Raw genomic sequence first — 19635 nt, forward strand, 5'->3', positions numbered from 1 at the left:
AATATAAAAACACATAAATACAATATAAATAATTTTTATATTACAATAACTATAAAATATAAAAAAATTAACTAACTTAACCTACCAAACCCCGATATAAGATTGGTTTTTATTTAATATTTAATTTTATGTATAGTCACGTCACGACTTGACGTGATTTTATAATATATAGTTTTAACTTTTAATTTAAATTTTACTTTTTAATATATATATTTTAAATAAATTCATTTTTAACAAATAAATCTTTTTTAACAAATATTTTTATTTTCTAATTAATTCAAATTTCACTTTTAAAATAAAATATTATTTTTAACTTTTAAATAGAATTTAAAAATAGTTTGAATATCTTGGCTTTTTATAAAAATAACACAAAAATTTAATTCATTATCAAAATAACTCATTTTTAATTAAACACGAAAGTGACCAAAAATCTACAAGAAAAGTTGGTGGAGCCAAATTAAAAAAGGGTCATTTTGATAATTAATTAAATTTTTGGGGTTATTTTAATCAAAAACTGAATATCTTTAAAAATAATTCAAAAATCATAATTTAAAATATTATAAAACAAATTAAATAATATTTAAAATATTAAAAACTAATAATAAATTTGAAAGATCATATCTTTAAAATATTTAAATAATTTATATTATTAAAATATATATTTAATGTTTAAAAATAATATTCAAAATTTTAAAAATAATTTAAAATAATATTTAAAATTTTTAAAAATATATATTATAAAACATTTCAAATATACATTTTAAATTTTTAAAATTAATAACAAAAATAAATAATAAATAAACAAAATAAAATAAGAAAAATATAAAACTTAAAAAAGTAAAAATTTAAAGAAAAGACAATAAAAAGTAAAAAAAATAAAAAGTTAAAAAAAGTGAAAGATGGTGTCGTGTACTCGGTGACGTCATTTAAGTTGACTCTACCGAAAATTTAAATATATTTTTATTTTAATTTAAAATAATATTTAAATTTTAAAATATAATTTCAAAATATATATTTAAAATTTAAAATATATATATTAATAAAATATTTCAAATATATATTTCAAATTTTTAAAGTTAATAATAATAAATAAATAAAATAAATAAAGGTAAAAGACAAAAATAATAAAAAGAAAAAGTGAAAAAGTAAAAAGTAAAAAAAAAAAAAAGGAAACTGACATGGCAGGAAATCTGGTGGCGCCATATTAATTTGCTCCACCAGAAATTGATTAATTTTTTTGAAGTCCTTTCATATTTTCAAAAATTTCAATATTTTTCTAATATTTATATAGGTAGCGCCATTCTATATGACTCCACTAAAAAATTAATTTTTTGTGCTCTCTGCTGACGTGGCAAGTTAATGGCACCATATAATTTGGCTTCACTAACTTTTACTGTAAATTTTAAATCATTTTAATGTTTAATTAAAAAAGTGAGTCATTTTAATACTTAATTAAATTTAATAGATTATTTTAATAAAAAATCGATTTGATAAGATTTGACAGGTATCTAGAACTCCCTCCCCACACCTAACCCATGTCAGTCTTGATGTGGAATTGTAGGGGAACGAATCGTCATGATTTCATCCCAACGGTACGTGAACTGGTTAGAATCCATAACCCTTAAATTATGATAATAACTAAAATGAATATGCGAGCGGCTAGAGTTTCAGCAGTTGTGAATAGATTGCCTTTTGATGGATGGAAAGATACCACTACTGATGGTCGCAAGGGTGGCATTTGGCTTCTTTGGCTCTTGGCTATTGTCTCTATCAAGCACCTATGTGATACTGAGTAGAAGATCCACACCATCGTTAAGGTAAATGACAATGATTCTCAATGGATTTTATCTTCTATTTATACTAGACCTAGGATAAGAACATAAGTTATGGCTCTTATCCCTGAATGTTTCAATGCATGCAATGATATTAGTAGGTGTAATAGTAGCTGAATAAAATAAAATAAGCTCACATAATACTTTAAATTTAAATCAAAATAATTTGAATAAAGTTAAACCCCATCTTAAAATATCGGACACTCTATTAACATTTCATCTTTAGACAAAACATGAACTTATAAGTGATATCTTGGTGTAGTAATCGAACATTGACAATAAGATCATGTCAAATAATTAATTTTCCTTTGGGACGATTTATTACTCACATGCAAAACCAAATAATCGTCACATGTTTATTAACAGGGTTGTACTTGTAATTTTGTTAAATATTAACCTTCCTTTAGGCCAATCAATATTAAGTTAACTTAAATTACATGCACACAACCTGTTATATTTTAAAATAAAATAATTTTTCACAACAGAGGTCACTTTGGTGTCTTATTGCTTTGATTAAGTTATTTTAAAATACATATTAACATACCAGTATTCAAATGTAAAAATTACTCAATAGTCAAAGGTCAAAACTAAAATTTTTTATTGCACTACCGTTTTTGAAATAACCTAAAATAAAGTTGCCTAAATATCGTAAGAAAAAAAAAACTGAAAACATTAATCTTTGACTTTTTTTTAATACTTAAACAAGTGGCCATCAAAATTTTTACGATTAAAATTCAAAATCAGATTTTATAAAACCAAACTTAAAACCAAATTCTTTAAACATGTACTATCAAAACACCCAAAAATTAAATATATATTCATATAAAAAAAGATAACAACTTCAATCAATAAGGTTTAACGTGCATTCAACCTAAACATATAATAAAATTACCGAAACATAAATTGACAATTCTCTATAGAAAAATTCTCCCTCTATATATATTCTAAATATATGTGTTTGAGATTTCTTTAAAAAATTTAATAGTCGACTAAAACCAAACTAGAAGCATGCAATCAATCTAAAAATCATTACTTTATAAAACTAACAAAATATGAATCGGTAAAACTAGCAATTCTTATCAATAAAATTGAGATGTGCCAAAACATTTTTTTAATGCACAAAATAAATTTACATATAAATACACCATGGTATGCATTAATTATACTTTTAGTAAAATTAAAATTCTAATCCATTTACAATTACCAAATAAAACTAAAATTTGTTAATCTTGAATTCTCAATTGTCGAATAATCAATGAAGTAATAGAATTCAACCGACATCACTATTGTTTGATTGCCCAATGGAAATTAAAGCACACACCTTCAAAATCCATGAAAATTAAAATTTAAAGATCAAAATCCTAAAAAATTAAAATAATCAAGATCTAAACAACTTTAATATAGATCTTCAAACATCAACATATATATAACCGAAATATTAAATCTATAAAATCTGAAAACGAATCAATCTAAATATAATAGAGAATCAATTCATTTTCAATGATTCAACATAACAAGGCTTTGATGCCACTTATTATAATAGTAAAACTCTTTATACAAAATTTAATAAACTAGGTTCTATCATGTCAAATCATCAAGAACAAAACTAGATGTTGAAGCGTACCTAAATCCATTGATATCTTGAAATCTTCGGGTCTTAACAAGTAATTTAGAGAAGGTGGCTCTCTATTTTCTGAAGATGGGATATCAAAAAAATTACGTATATGTAATTTAAGGACCATAACCCTAATATATAACTTTTTCATATTAGTCTTAATTTTAATCAGTCCATCATCAATTAGAAATTAGTTACGAGAATATATACACATATTTAACCCATATTTTATTTATTAACTAAAACCCGAAAAAATTTAACTAAATTAGATCATTTTTAATTTAGACTAATATTTTCTGATAGTAAATAAAAACATGTAATTATACTTATTATATAAGTAAGATCCATATTTTTTTAACATTATTCACTCAAGGATAAAGATGGGAACTTTTCTATGTCCATGATGATTATGTCCAGCAAGTCTACATAAGAATTTTCACACTTTTGTTGTTTCAAGACAATAGACACGTTTCTATTACCACAAGAGCTAGAGCCTAGAAAAAGACTCTTTCACATCAAGGTAACTGCTCAATTTGATGATCAAAAACCAAAAACTAAATCTTCCTATAGTAGTCTTTCAAATGTAGCATTATATCCTTGTTAGATTCCATCTAACTTTTACATTAAATACATGTTAGATGCTTGAATTTGACATCTAATCTATACATACTTTTTTTTTTAAATTTGATCTATACATTTATAAGTTTGACCATAGTTTAGATACAACTAACCCTTAAATTTAATTATAGAATCAGGTCTCTTTTACCAACTTTTAATGACACAAGCTTACCTGAGATTTCTCAATATATGATTTATGTTGAAAGAGTATAACAAATACTGCAAAGAATCTTTGATTTCCAGCCAATTAGCCTTAGCAGTGTTGCCTACAAGATTTGGGTGGAAGCTTTAATCGTCTTAAACTAATCATGCAAGATACAACCATCCCTTACCAAATGCATCTGTGCATAGGAGAAATATATTTGATAATATAATTTTGGGCAACAAGATTATCCATACTATTCCTTAGAGAAAAAGAAAAGATATTGGACACCTTGTATGTGTAAGACATGATCGTGTTAGCTAAAACTTTGTTGTTGTGGAATTGATAGACTCCAATGGGCGATAGTGTCAAATCATTTTTCATGCGCCAACACGGTTTCATATTAGGTCCTATTGAATGGTAGCCCTACAAAATCATTTTCAGACGAGGACTAAGACAAGTTGATCCTTCATCTCTTTGTTCATTTCTCCTATGCCAAAAATGTGTTATCACTAATGTTAATGAAAGTTGAGGAGATCAAAAAATGAACAAAATAGAAATAACAACTTGTCCCTAGTCTCTCGCTTACTATTCGCAGATGACTGCTACCTCTTCTTCAATGCAACATACATTCCTGTAGAGCACTCGAAGGAACACTTGCTCAATATTGTGTGTCATCTAGATTGTCAAGTGACTCGAACGAGCCTAAATTATTCTTCAGACCTTTAGGACAAGCGTGGAAGGTGGATGGCAAGTATCCTTGACGTAAAAACTACCCAACCAGACAAATATTTAGGTATACGAAAGGGGGAAAATTTATAATAAACGGTTGTTCTTTCTACCAATCCTTGAAAATTGCAATTGAAATTAGAAACTTGAAAGTCCTTATGTGCATCCCAAGGTGGAAGACATGCACTTATCAAATTAATATCTTCCTTTGCTCTCATCTACTTGCTATCTTGCTTTTAAGGTGCCGAATACACAATTAATAGAGCTGATCACATTCTTAAATGTCTTTTATAGGAATATAATTTAGGTCAACAAAAAATACATATATATACTTAAGACACGTTATGCAAATCGATCTCAAAAGAACCTAAGTTTGCGAGGGTTTAACAGCATTACGAGAGAAGAAAACCTAACGAATCTTCACCGAACCTTGGTTTAGCCCAACAGAGAGCTTTGGCTAAATGCTCTATGAAAAAAAAAAGCTTTAGACACGACTGTGAACGGGTTTAATCCGATAGTGAGATGTATGTAAAGAGGGCATAAAGATCCAAATATGGAAAGGTAAACCTGTTTTCAATAGTGTCAATCATCTATCTTACAGCAAGCGATCCGCAAAATCAACTTGGCTTAAGAAGCCTTACCAATTTTATACATCCTAAACAACAAACATTGAATTATCAGCTCATTCGACGGGTTGGGCGAGGACCAGCGTAAACAATGGACAAAAAAGAGTTTCTTCCTTTTCCAGGGTGTTGACCTATTTGTGTGGAAATTAATTCCTCAAGTTGATTTTATGTTAAAAATGCTTTCCAACACATTTGGTACAACTGGTGTGGGATTCAATGCCTCAGGCTTCTATGGAGAATGAAGAACCCTTTTAAGGTATGTCTTTTTATGGTTAATGTTTAGGCAAAAAGCTCAAAAGAAAATCCATGGAGCTAAGACAGATGTCAAATATAGATTTGTAAACAATGGATCACCTCCTTAGAGATTGTAATTTCGCAAAGACTGCATGGTCTGAATTTCCGTGTTGAAAGTTGGGATAATGCGTTGATTAAAAAACTGGATTACATTAGAAATCCATAATGAGACAAGACAAACTCAGAAGCATCAGGACTTGGGACCATATGGAAATGCAAAAAATGGCAATTTTTTTCAATCCAATTGGAGCCGCGAATCAGATTAATTGTGTGGCGCACAACATTATGGAGGCGTTTCAGGCTTTGAACAAAAACAGTGCCAGCTGAACACAATTGATATCTGACATTTGGCAATGGCTGTAAACAGAGGCTTAAATTGATCCAAAAGCATCTTCTGGATAGTAAAAATAAAAAAGTTGGAACTACAACCAGTCATTCTGGATGATTAAATGATAGCATGAAAAAGAATCATTGTCATCATCCACGCTGAATAGTTTGAGAAAAGCAAACTGACGTATTAGTGACAGATAAAAAGGGTCACAAACCATTACCATTTACAACCATTTACAACACCACAAACTACATCCATGTTAAACCAAACTGCATTTTATGTTGAAGGCCTTACGAGGACCATTTTACACCACCATAAATTAAAAAAAAAAAAAAACTATATACTCTAAAAGGAGTTAACACTGATGTTAACAAATTCGTGGTTACCTGCTTTTGTTGTTGTCCACGATGCGTTGTGTTTTCAGCATATCACATGATGGAGCCATGAATCTGCTATTCATTAAAGGCTTTGAGGTTATGAAATGAAACATGAAATTTCTTCAACTTTAAGAACATGTGATAAAGCATATATGCTTACCAAGCCCTGAGGCTTAAACGCATTATCGGTAGTATGGTTTAGAGATGGACCTGAAGGCCTGTGAAATAACAAGTGTGCTATGGATCTATCTATAGGGTTTGTGCCAGTTTCCATATCCATAAATCGCGTGCACCTGGAAAGAACCCAATATTTAGAATTACAAGAATAACTGATTGGAAGACAGGATTAAATAAAAATTAAGGAACAAATATACACACATGACACTCAAAAGATGCAACATGCAGTTTAAAGTTTGGTACAGCCAAACCGACCATCGCTGTCCTCTATTAATTTCTTTATTCACAAAACTAGTAGCAGAAAGGAGGCTTGTAAGTGGAAGAAGACTTTAATCAATATATGCTCAAATTGCAAATAAATTCCCACCTTACGGCTTTTCCAAAGGGATATCTAATACTAACGCATATCCGCATATCTGGACATGAGTACAGAAATGCAACATTCTAAATACCATACAAGCACATCAAAAGGCTTTAGAAAAATTCAGCATACCCATATTTATCCGACATTTACACTATGGTTCAAAATTCAAAATTATGAGTGCCTTTATTTTATTAATATAACGATTTTGGGACAAGCTAGTTGGATTGGCCCTGATCTCCAGGAAGCCAAATATATAAACAATTCAAAAATATTTCTACCCACCATAGGTTTCAAGTGTTGACTTCCACATCATCATTATGTACCTTATTAGCGACAGTGCAATGTAAAAGGTACTAAGAAATTCACTTTCAAGCAACAACTACATACTTGTTTGTTTCATTGGCCACAAATGAACCAGCTTCATCTTTTTCCTCTTTGATGCCACCTTTCGTATTTGTGCAATTATGCCTTTGTTCAGCACTCCTAGCCAAACGATACAAACTATCCCGTATGCACAATTTTGTCCGGATATCCAACTGAAAAATCCAAGTAGTTTAACTTGATCAATTACAGTGTTTATTAACTGCCAAAAAGAACATGTGATCACAAAATCTTTCCATCTATGATACCTTTTCCATGACTTGTTGAAGCTGCCAAAAACTAGATGTTTCTAGTGAGACTTCATCCAACACAGAGCTCATACAAGAGCTTAGCTGATCATTTGAAGAATCTAATTGTGTCAGCTTCCCTACACTAACTGCTTCAACTTCACTATGACCTTCATCTTGTTCAGATTGACGGACCTGCTTTTGAACAGTAACTGGATCATAAAAAGCCATCTTACTACCCACTTTTGCATGTTTGACATTCTTTTTCAGTGGGGCTTGTTTATTTTGCTGGTAATGTAGCTTTTCTCTCTTCTCATTCATTATAATGGCAGGACCCCCAAATGAAGGCCCACTAGAGCTTTCTATAGACTGCACCTGATCTGAAGCATAAGATGACTCGTTTGTCGAAGAAGGGTAACCATTATTTTCAGATTTGATACTGGAAAAAGTTCGACAACCTAAAAGCTGATCCAAAGGACTGCTATAGTTGAGATGCATATAAGGAATGTTTGTCTGTACGCAACTCACAGAATCAGGTCCAATGTTTTGTTTGTGCTGCTGAAGGTCTGATGGGGAAAAGAATTGACAGGATGAATCAGTAAAGGTGTGCTTCACATCTGCAGAGTGCTTGATATTACCATATTGGTTAAAGGAACCACCATTTTCCAGATGTTGATCTTTTCTCTCTCCTGATGCACTCAGTTGCTTTGACTGCTTTTTTGGACTGATCTGTAATTTGGAAAAAAAAATCAACACGTCAACAATATGTCAAGGAAAATCTATAGAGAAGAATCTTTCCTCTGAAACCAGCTCAAGAGTGGAGTATGTTGATCATTATCTAACTATAAATTGGACCTTTTATATCAATCATGAACATGCACTATAAAGAAGATATAATTCTTGGATGATAGCAGGCTGCATTTTCCTTCAAAGTCCCACCATAGTCATATTTCTACTAATCTTTGTAGAATGCAATTTATATTCAGAAAGGGAAGTGCCTAGAAGGTTTTTGGAGGAAGACGAGTTCTAGCTGCCAAAAGTGCTAAAAGCTAGATATCTACATATCTAAAAGCTAGATATCACAATGTGAAATTAAAATAAAAATCAACAGAGAGGTAAAATTTAGAAGCAAGGAACAGCTTACTAACCTGCTGTTCATTGGGTGTCAACTCATCCTTAGTTTCAGGTTCTTCATTGAATACATTTAAATAGGACATGTGAGCTACACCAGCGTTATCACCTTTCACATTAAGGGAACTTATTCCGTCACTTAGACATACACTTTTCTTGCTGGAACCAATTGTTGCAGAAGCTGCACTGTCTGGTCTTGAACTTGCACAATGCTCTAATAGATTATTAAGTTTAGTATCTGCCTTCAATGCATCCTGACAACTTTCAGTCACTTGTGAAGATGAAAACCAGCACAAATCATCTTCATTACTGAGACTCCCTAATCCAAATGTTGAATCACAACTCCTTCCAGAAAAATAGGAATGAATAAGTCTTAATAATACTCTGTAAACCTAAATATACACATGCAAACATATAAGGTGCAGGTACATATATGTTGATACCAATAGATGTATGAATTTTGGTACTCAAACAAGGGAGGTACTACTCAAGCTACATATCAGATGTTGCATATTAGAGGATAACATGAAAAATAATTAATAATGGGATTTTATAAACTACCTGAACATCCTGTCAACATCCTCAAAATTGCCGATGTCTCCCCAGCCATAATATAAAAGATCACTGTTTTCTTTGTCTTCATTCCTATTATTAAAAAAGCTGAGATCATCATCAGCTTTGGATATGTGATTTAGTGGAAAACGGTAAACATTATTGTCCTCTGTAGCACACTTATCAACCAAGATAGAATCATCAGAATAAAACTCACTCCCCACTGAATCTATATTGACAGTTTTTAGACCATAGTTGGACAACCTTGGATCATCAGAAGCCAAGCTTGTTACTTCTTTGATTGATTCATTATCACCGGCAGTGGGAAACATACCATCAGGACTGTGAGACCACAGACCCTTCTCTAACATTCTGTTTTTGGTCAAAGTATGTATGCCTTTTTCCTTCTCCCCCACAATACTATATTTAGTCATATCCTCAGAAGTCCTACTAACTTCAATCACTTCATGTCGTGGTTTTTTTCTACTATCACCTTGAACTTCGAACTGAGATCCATATGCATCAACAGTATGAGGCACTATATGATCATTACTAGCACCAAATTCATCCCAAACATTATCTACAAGCTGTAACATGAATTAGTCAGGTTTAGTCAATCAGTAATTCTTCATCAAAGGAAACTAAAATAAAGAACATGAAATTTAATAATTTTGAACAATAGATATACATCCCTTAGATGGAACAAACATTTCTTATAATGGCAATGCAACCAAAAACATTAAGGTAACTAAAAAGCCTCAGAGCAAATCTGAAAAAACAATGTTTCAAAGAATAGCCATCCAGTTATGAGCCAATCAGATTAAATCCTATTCCTAAGTAATTTTTGGTAAGTAGCCACATTATGCTTGAACCCATTCTTGCACACTTCAACCCCCAGGTTTTAACCATTAAATTAGATAATAGCTTTATTGCAACAAAAATTGGTATTATAAAACAATCTAATATTGGCATATCTAGTCCTTAAAGTGAATAAAACATTTGCTAAAACAACACTCTAAAGAAGAAATTAGTATAAAGGTTCCATTTTTCAGTACAATGCTATTAATCTCTAACTAATAAGCTTAGCTTCAATCCTTGACAAGCACCATGAAATAAAACAATAAAACCATGTCGGGTTGAAGTCCATTGATGGTTATAACATAAACATATAAAATAGCTCCATCACTGACAGAATATAAAGAATATAAATATCAAACTAGAACTTAAACCTAGCCTGCTCCAACAAATAAGGGATCACACTGAACCCTGAAATCCCAAATTATCAACAACGTCAATTGCCAACAGAATACCCTGAAACAAAGGAGCCTAAAAGCTTCAAATCCGTCACATCCTCGATTTTTCAATAAATACCACTACTACTATCATAACAAAAGAGGCACTAATCCACATTAAACAACTTGAAACTTGCAAGTTCTATTGGCATGTGAAATCTAGTGGGCAACTGAAAGTACAACCAAATCTCAAGTTGAATCAAGAAGCTCAAATTATGGCATCCCGCACAAGCTTTATTGGCATGGTGTACAATTAAACATGAAAGTAAACTGAATAAACTTAAAAAATAATTTCATGAAACTTACCTCAAACATGCACAAGTCAGTCATTCCTCAAAGATCCTTAGCCACCACTAAACACAAATTCAACCTTTTGATCCGCTGTCATGTTTATAGCAGAGAATTATGTCCGGTTTAGCTTTCTGACGAAGAAAACAGAATAATTATAACAAATTAGGAAAACCCTTCAGCAGAAATTAAACCAACTCAAAATTTTCAATCATGATCAAGTTTAAAATCTAAAAGCTACGGATACAAATAAGAAGAAAAAAGAGTAATTTTCTTCAATCTGCATCCCTTATAGCATTGAATATACACAGTAATCTAGTATTTTTCAAATTCATTATGTTTCGTGTAAATCTATTTCCATAACGAACTTTTCCTTAAACCACAGACGAATTCAGAAAATAAAAATTCTAATTTTATTAACAGAAAAAAAGATAATAATGTAAACGCTATAAGAATCAGATTTACCTTAGCTTTTAGTTTAAAAAATATATAAAATTCCGTTTCATTTCCTGCACTTTCTCAGCAACCAAACAAAAATACACATCTACAAGAAAAGCCAAATCTAAAGGAATCAACAATAAAATCAAATTTCAACGAAATATAAAACATCAACGATCTCTTAACAGAAGACTCGTCTGAAGCAGACAATTATCACCTGAAGATCAACTACTCCAATGAAAAAACAAAAGAAAAAAACAAATTTCTTTTTCCCGCAATAAACGTAAAACTTCACCGTAAAATGAAGGCTACGAAATCCACAGTAAAAGCTATTCACCAGTTAACAAAGCCAGCTCTCTCTTTTTTACCCTAAATTCAAAAGATGTGATTTCCAGTAGGTTCTGGAGAACAATTGAACAAAGTAAGCACTCGATTTTTTTAAATTTATAATTTGTTTGTTTTTTCTGTGAATGGAAATAAAATAATAATTTAATTAACTATTTTTAAAAGGCTAAAACGTAAAGGAAGGAGATGGTAAAGATGAAACGTGGCGAGGAGATCAAAACAACGGCTGTGCTAAAACGGGTAGATACCATAATTAGTGGACGAGAGTAAGGCGATGAGATCCGATCAGTTTCTTTGACGTGATTGGTCCACGTACGTACAAGATTGGGAAATGTGGACACGCGTCCAGGACACTTGGCGAGGAATACTTGAAAGATGGAGTTCACCGTTCACGTGGTTTAGCGTGATTTGGGTGGTTTTTAGAAGTTTAACATTTTTTAATTACCTTTGTCTGCCGACTCTTCAGTTTTTTAGTACTAAAATATCAATTGAGTTGTTACGGGGGCGACCATCGCTCTGTTGATTCTTTCGCGAGATGTTGCGGAGAAACTGCTGACTTTGCATACATTACTATTACCTGCTGTTAGGGTTAATAGGGTAACAACAAATTTGAGTTGGCCATTGGTTTTATGATTTAAAAGAGTGAAATGAAATTTGAATTAAATTAAATTAAATTAAATTAAATTATTTGAGTTAAACTAAATTATCATATAATTAAAATTTAATTTATTTTTAAAATTTTATAATTACACTATTAATCATATTTTGATATTTATTATAACTATTTGTTCCGTTATGTTAGAGCCGACTCTGTCTTTGGTGCTTGAGCATCCAAGATCCCCTGTGCCCTTTGTTCTAGAAAGGGCAACCAAAAAGTTTTAAGGACAGAAATAGAGTATCACAAGGAAATGATGACTCGTTAATGGTGGATGTTGCAAGGGGAAAGCCAACATTTAAAAATAAATTTATGGTTGAGAATAATAAAATTGAATCTTTTGGTGCGTGAAAATTCGGTAATGATATTGAATTGCAAGATGGGATGGGTGATACATACATAGATGGAGTGAAATTTATTAAATTTCATTCACTAAATGTGTCAATTTTTAAGTTTGGAAAATCAATTACTTGTGACAAGTTTTTGGATGGGATTCAGGCATTTCTAGGTCAATATGTCTTCATATTGATCGAACATCTATTTTTTAGCTTCACAATACACTTTAAATCACTCGATTTTGAGTTAGAGAGTTTAAATTATTACTATTTTAGTGAAGGCTGCGCGAGTAAAATTTTTGGATTGGATTATTACAGGAAATTATGAGTTTTGGACTTTAATTTGAGTTTAAATCATATTGGGTTAGATTTTTAAGTTTAGTTATTATATATAAGTCCAATATTATATTTATTAGGTTTTATTATTTTATTATATATTTATTTTGAATTTTACGATTTTTTAAGCATTTTAAGTTATTTAGAAGTTTTATGTTTATTAGTCAACAAGAAAGTTTAGTTTAAAACTATTTCTTATTTAGATTAATTAGAGTTTTATTAGACTTGAGAGTTTTATTTGGATGTAATTAGTTAGCCTATATAAAAAGCCTCTTCATTGTTTATTAAAAACACAATTGTTTTTCATGCAATATTGCTTTCTTGTGACTTTTAGACCATCTACTACAACACAGATTGAATAATTTGTCTTGAAATAGATAAAACTTCCACGCTAACGCTATCGTTGCATATGATCCATATTCCACCTAAGCTTCAACCTGAAACGAGTTTCTAAAACTTGTCCTACGAATCATAGCATCCACTGTTGCTCCACTTATTCTGGTTTCAAATAAAGCAAGTACCTTGAAAACTGAGATAAATGGAGTAAATGATGATTAAAACAGAGGTTTTAATGCTAAAAGTGAACTAGCTCGCAACTTGAAAATGGGTATTTCACAATATCTTACAAGTGTCACAACATCAGGGTCTTGATGTCACGACATTCTCAAACAGTCTGCTCATAGTGTCGTAGCTATAATAGCACGGTGTCGCAACATTGACCCTAATTTTAGCCTGAAGTCTCAAACTTCAAACTGACGCTCATGTCGCGACAATGGAATGCTAATGTCACGATATTCATTCTATTTTAATCCACAAATCTTTACTCGAAACTGTTGCCAATGTCGCGACACTAACACCCATGTGTTGTGACACCAACCATGGTTTTGATACAATTTACTTCAAATGTTAATTCATCAACCCCTTACATAAAACCTCTATGAAATATTAATAAAATCTAGTCCTAAATGAAAAAATTAAAAATCCAAAAATTCAAATTCAAATCCATAAATTCAAATAATATACACATCTGCCAAATAATTAAAAAATGTTTCTTGGCCAATCATCTGTGCCCCCATAAGAATCCATCAAATAAGTGATATATGCTTAACTTCTCTACTTTTTCCACAAGTTAGTTATTTGTCCCTTCTTCCTTAAGCACCGCCAAATCTTCAAATCTTTCCTGAGCTTCTTCCCTCATGGTTGCAAATGTACACCTAAAATTTCAAACTACTGCAAATACCATTGATCAAGTTTATTAGTATGATGAAAATTTGAGGAATTAAGTGAATGACAAGCATTAATAGGATAATAAGAATTTCTCATTTCTGAATAGGAATTAACACATTTGAATACCTCTACATCATCATCGATTTTCATAATGAGCTCTCTTTTTTCCTACATCAATGGTGGATTTAGAAATAGCCAAATATGGCCTTCCTAAGATAGAAATTTCTAAATCTTCTTCAAAATTTAGCACAATGAAGTTAACCAAAAAAAAAAACTATCTAACTTTGACTAACACATCCTCTAACACACCTTTAAGATACATTAAAGATCTATCAGCAAGTTGCATAGTAATCGAAGTATCTCTTAACTCCCTTAAGCCTAATCTATGATAAATATAAAAAGGAATTAGATTAATGCTAGCTCCTAAATCACAAAGAACTTTCCCAAAATTTACTCCCTCTATCTTTATATGTATAGTAAAGCTTCTAGTATCTTTAAGCTTAGGAAAGATTTTCCTAGTAATAATCGCACTACACTCGACATTCACAACTATTTCTCGCCCTAACCTATCCTCTTGTACCTAAACATTATTTCTCTAAGGAATTTAGTGTACTTTGGCATTTTTTCAATTAATTCAAGTAAAGGTAGATTGAGTTTCAACGATTTAAACATACTTAGAAAACTTACAAATTCTTAATCATCATTTATCTGTTGGTGTTAGACACACTTTATCCGGATGAAGTATGTACTTTAATTTGGACTTTAATAGCAATGTAATGTATCCGGATGAAGAATGAAGAAAGAAAAATGCTTGAAATTCAAGCTTTGAGTTTAAGCAGGAATAGAAACAGAATTTAGAAAGCAAAGAAAAGTGGAGCATATAGAAGGAAAATCTAATGATTTCATTCAAAAGAAACATAGGCTTAAAGCCATTACATATACCAGACATTGGCTGGTCAAAAACAATAAATTCATCACCTAAACATTACCTAACTCCACTAGTTACATAGGGACTAGGTGATTTTGCTTGCAAACATAAACAAAGCTGGTGATCAACTCTATCACCATCAAATTACATCAAACATAAACTAAACCAAGTTCAAAATATGGACTAAACAAACTAAACCATGAAAACTGAAACAGTAGCATGGTTCTTCATGGTTCTTCATCTGGTTAACTCATATTTCCACTGGATAACTTAAGCTTTGTGATCAGCTCCTTATCTGCATGAGCTGTATATCCACCTTTGTTGCTGCATGTGTTGCATGAGAACTAACTTCAACACTCTTCCTTAGTTTCCATGCTTGTAACACCTAGTTGCTTTCTCAGTTTTATAAACTTTGACACACCAAGGGCCTTTGTGAAGATATCAGTAACCTGTTCCTCTGAATTGCAATGAATCAGCTCCACCTCCCGAGCTTGTTCCATCTCCCTTATCACATGTAAATTGATGCTGAAGTGCTTCGTTCTACCATGGAAGACAGGATTCTTTGCAATTACAACAGCACACTTGTTATCACAAAAGATCTCTGTTGCCTCCCTTTGGTGTAGATTAAGATCAGCTAGAATTTTTCTCAACCAAATGGCTTGATTTACAGCATTGGCAGCTGTAACATATTCAGCTTCTGCTGTTGATTGAGCCACCATCGATTATTTCCTTGAGCTCCAACAAAACATGGTTGAGCCAAGGGTAAAAGCATATCCAGAGGTGCTTTTCATATCATCACTTGAACTAGCCCAGTCACTATCAGTATAGCCTCTCAACTTCAAACTTTCAGCTTTGTTGAATAACACACCATAGTCAAGAGTGCCTTTGATGTACCTTAGCACTTTCTTTCTTTGCTTGAAAGTCTTTGGACATTACAAACAATGCATAAACCTTGATAACATATTCACAGCAAACAAGATATCTGGCGTAGTTGCTATCAAATATAACAAGCAACTAACTAGGCTCATGTAGATAGACTCATTGACTGGTTCATGATCTCCTTGGCTTGACAGCTTCATTCCAACAGCAATAGGAGTGCTTGTTGGCTTACAATTCTCCATTGAGAACTTGGACAAAACCTTCAAGGCAAATGTTCTCTGTCACAAGAAGATTTTTCCTTCTGCTTGGCGCACCTCCATTCCCAAAAAGTATGTCATTAGCCCCAAGTTAGACATTTCAAACATGTCCTTCATTTTGGCTTTGAATTCAGCCAACATGTCTTGATCTCCTCCAGTCACCAAAAGGTCATCGACATAGAGGGATACAATAAGCTGTATTTCAGCTTGATTCTTCTTGACATATAGTGTTGGCTCACTAACACTTTTGTTAAATCCCAAACTGACCAAGTAACTGTCAATTCGAGCATACTAGGCTCTAGGAGCCTGTTTAGGCCATACAATGCCTTCTTAAGCCTGTACACCATTTGTTCTTTGCCAGACACAACGAAGCCTTAAGGCCGATCAATGTAGATCTCTTCTTCAAGGAAGCCATTTAGAAATGCAGACTTGACATCTAACTGATGAATGGCCCATTGCTTTTGTGCTGCTAAAACAACTAGCAATCTGATGGTGTCAAGTCTGGTTACTGGTGCAAAAGTCTCCAAGTAGTCCAGGCCATATCTTTGACTGAAGCCTTTGGCAAAAAGTCTGGCTTTCAGCTTGTTTAAATTATCATCAGTATTTTGTTTGGCTCGATAGACCCATTTAACACTAATGGTCTTTCTGTTGGTAGATCTTTCAACTAGCTCCCATGTTTGATTCTTCTGAATCATCTTGATTTCTTCAACCATAACCTGTTTCCATCCTTCATCAGCTTCAGCTTCTTCAAAACTACATGGCTCCAATATGGCAACTTGTGCTCTTTCATAAATTTCAGCCAAAGGTCTAGTGCCTCTGACTGGCATGCCATCAATGTCCATTTCAGGACTAACTTGATTAGGTTCAGCATGATCAGCTATCAGCTCTTCAGAAATAGCCTCTGGCTCATTCTTTTCCCAATTCCAGCATCCTTTTTCATCAAAGATCACATCTCTGCTTACTTGAATTTTGTTTGTTAAAGGGTCTAAGATCTTGTAGCCCTTCTTGACCATACTATATCCGGCTAAAATACCAGGAAGACCTCTTTTGAACAACTTATCCCTCTTTACAACTGGTATTTGGCTGTAACATAGGCAACTAAAGACTTTCATATGAGCCAATGATGGCTTGAACCCGAACCAGGCCTCAAAAGGTGTCTTGTGAGCAAGTGCTTTGGTTGGAAGCCTATTCTGAATGTAGACAGCAGTATTAACTGCTTCAGCCCACATGGTCTTGGGCAAATTCTTCTCAAACAGTAAACATCTGGCCATATCCATCAAGCTCATGTTCTTCCTTTCACTTACACCATTTTGTTGAGGTGTATAAGTGTTGATGAGCTGGTGTTTAATGCCTGCTTTATCACAAAAGGTATTAAATCCGGATGAAGTATACTCTGTTCCATTATCAGACCCAAGGGTCTTGAGTTTACAGCCTGTTTCAGTTTCTGCTGCAGCTTTAAATTTCTAGAATATTGAGAGTACTTCATACTTATTCCGGTGAAAGTATGCCCAACAATACCTAGAGTAATCATCAATAAATAAAATGAAGTATCTACTTCCATTCAATGATTCAGTCTTCATGGGGCCACACACATCTGTGTGTACAAGCTATAGCTTCTCAGAGGCTCTCCATGCTTGATTTGTAGGAAATGGCAATCTTGCTTGTTTTTCTAATTGACAGACCTCACATACCTCTTCTTCCTCAACAGAGTTGGTGAAGTTTTCAACCAAGTCTTCATTGATCATCTGAGTCATTGATTTGAAGTTGGCATGCCCAAGCCTTTGGTGCTAAAGCTTGGAATCTTCTGTAGAAGCAATGCAGGCTGAGTGTAAGTCACTTGGCCAGCTGACTTCAAAGCATTTATCAGTCATAGTGACTGACATGAACTTAGATCCACTTGGATCACTTATCTGGCATTCTTCACTTTTGAACACAACAGAATAACCTTTCTTAAGCAATTGAGCAATGCTGAGAAGGTTTCTGTCAATCTCAAGCACTAGCAGCACATTTGGAATGACTTTATTGCCTGTAGGAGTGCATATCAGCACATCCCCTTTTCCTTCAACTTTTATGAACTGTCTATTACCAACTTTCACTTTGGTCTTGAAGCTTCTATCCAAAGTCTTAAAGATGGTTGCATCAGATGACATGTGATTAGTGCAGCCACTGTCTAACAACCAACTTTTTGAACCTTTCTTCTGGCCAGCTGAGCATGAAACAGCAAAGACCTTCTCTTCATGGTCACTATTGTCTTCAGCCACTTGAGTTTCAGCATTTTTGTATTGTCCTTGATTCTGGCCAGGTCTGCCTTTTTGTTTGCAGACCCTTTCAACATGCCTCTTCTTTTTGCAATGTTGACATACAGCATCTAGTCTGAACCAGCATTTGGCCTCTGGATGACCAGGCCTTTTACAAAATCTGCAGAGTTGATCTCTTCCTCTTGCAGCATCAAGCTTAGGCCTATTTTTTGAGGTCTTCATGCCTTTGTAGGCCGGGGAACTTGAAGCAGACTTAGTCTTAGCTTGGAAAGCACCCTCTTGGTGCTCCTCCATCCTGCTAGCTCTCCTTTGCTCCTGAGCATAGAGGGCATTAATGAACTCAGTTAAGGAGATGCTTGCTAGGTCTCTTGAATCCTCTAAGGAGGAAATTTTTGCTTCATACCTTTCTGGTAAGGTAGAGAGCACTTTCTCCACAATCCTTGCCTCATCAAATTGCTCACCAAGGAGCCTTATACTGTTAACTATAGCCATGATTCTATCAGAATACTTCTTGACAGTTTCTTCTTTCTTCATCTTCAAGTTCTCACAGTCCCTTCTCAAGTTTAGAAGCTATTGTTGCCTTGTTCTTTCAGTACCTTGGAACTTCTCCTTCAATTTGTCCCAGGCTTGCTTTAGTGTCTCACAGGCCATAATCCTTGTAAAGATTACATCTGATACACAGTTCTGAATACATGACATAGTTTTGTGCCTCTTAGTCCTTTCATCAGCATGTTATTTGATCTGTGCAACTGTTGGATTTGCTCTCAATGGTGCTGGTTCAATATCTGAATTGACCACCTCCCATAGATCAAATGCTTGGAGATAGGTCCTCATCTTAACCACCCAAATGTGGTATCCTTCTCCACTGAAGACTAGAGGTGCAGTTGGTGAGAAGCCTTATGAAGCCATCGTTTTGAAAGTATGCAAGAACAGGTCTACTAAGAAATGAGCTCTTGATACCAATTGTTGGTGTTAGACACACTTTATCCGGATAAAGTATG

General features: G+C 33.1%; 2 protein-coding genes across 9 annotated transcripts; both read right to left on the reverse strand.

Annotated features, from left to right (window-relative positions):
• Nucleotides 1-6232: 6232 nt before the first annotated feature.
• Nucleotides 6233-12216, reverse strand: LOC108479671 (protein LNK1-like). Of its 8 annotated transcripts, none has more exons than XM_017782395.2 (9): nucleotides 11752-12216; nucleotides 11442-11520; nucleotides 10995-11110; nucleotides 9406-9983; nucleotides 8862-9189; nucleotides 7735-8442; nucleotides 7493-7641; nucleotides 6725-6857; nucleotides 6233-6639 (listed from the first exon to the last, which is right to left on the reverse strand). In XM_017782395.2, exons 3-9 carry the CDS (start codon nucleotides 11016-11018, stop codon nucleotides 6616-6618), a joined length of 1944 nt encoding a protein of 647 aa, XP_017637884.1. In that variant the 5' UTR covers nucleotides 11019-11110; nucleotides 11442-11520; nucleotides 11752-12216; the 3' UTR covers nucleotides 6233-6615. The 8 variants fall into 8 exon arrangements, with proteins under 8 accessions (XP_017637884.1, XP_052878574.1, XP_052878576.1 ...); XM_053022614.1 differs by having other exon boundaries at nucleotides 11710-12216; XM_053022616.1 differs by having other exon boundaries at nucleotides 11632-12216.
• A 3746-nt stretch (nucleotides 12217-15962) lies between these two features.
• On the reverse strand, nucleotides 15963-16723 carry LOC108477662 (uncharacterized mitochondrial protein AtMg00810-like). Its single transcript, XM_053022613.1, has 4 exons — nucleotides 16698-16723; nucleotides 16434-16650; nucleotides 16260-16379; nucleotides 15963-16163 (listed from the first exon to the last, which is right to left on the reverse strand). Exons 1-4 carry the CDS (start codon nucleotides 16721-16723, stop codon nucleotides 15963-15965), a joined length of 564 nt encoding a protein of 187 aa, XP_052878573.1.
• Between the last annotated feature and the right edge of the window lie 2912 nt (nucleotides 16724-19635).

This window comes from Gossypium arboreum, chromosome 12 (genome assembly GCF_025698485.1).
Source record: "Gossypium arboreum isolate Shixiya-1 chromosome 12, ASM2569848v2, whole genome shotgun sequence".
NCBI classification, from domain to species: domain Eukaryota; kingdom Viridiplantae; phylum Streptophyta; class Magnoliopsida; order Malvales; family Malvaceae; genus Gossypium; species Gossypium arboreum.

What these genes read in the sequence shown, in the direction of transcription:
- LOC108479671 (XM_017782394.2), bottom strand. Translation starts at nt 11,018, where the DNA reads ATGACTGACTTGTGCATGTTTGAG. An exon ending in GATGTTGACAGGATGTTCAG is followed by an intron (nt 9,190 to 9,405) that starts GTAGTTTATAAA and finishes TTTTTCTGGAAG; the next exon opens with GAGTTGTGATTCAACATTTG. An exon ending in GTGGCCAATGAAACAAACAA is followed by an intron (nt 6,858 to 7,492) that starts GTATGTAGTTGT and finishes GGTTCTTTCCAG; the next exon opens with GTGCACGCGATTTATGGATA.
- LOC108477662 (XM_053022613.1), bottom strand. Translation starts at nt 16,723, where the DNA reads ATGGTGTACAGGCTTAAGAAGGCATT. An exon ending in CATACTTTTTGGGAATGGAG is followed by an intron (nt 16,380 to 16,433) that starts GTGCGCCAAGCA and finishes TTTGCCTTGAAG; the next exon opens with GTTTTGTCCAAGTTCTCAAT. An exon ending in AGTCTATCTACATGAGCCTA is followed by an intron (nt 16,164 to 16,259) that starts GTTAGTTGCTTG and finishes TAATGTCCAAAG; the next exon opens with ACTTTCAAGCAAAGAAAGAA.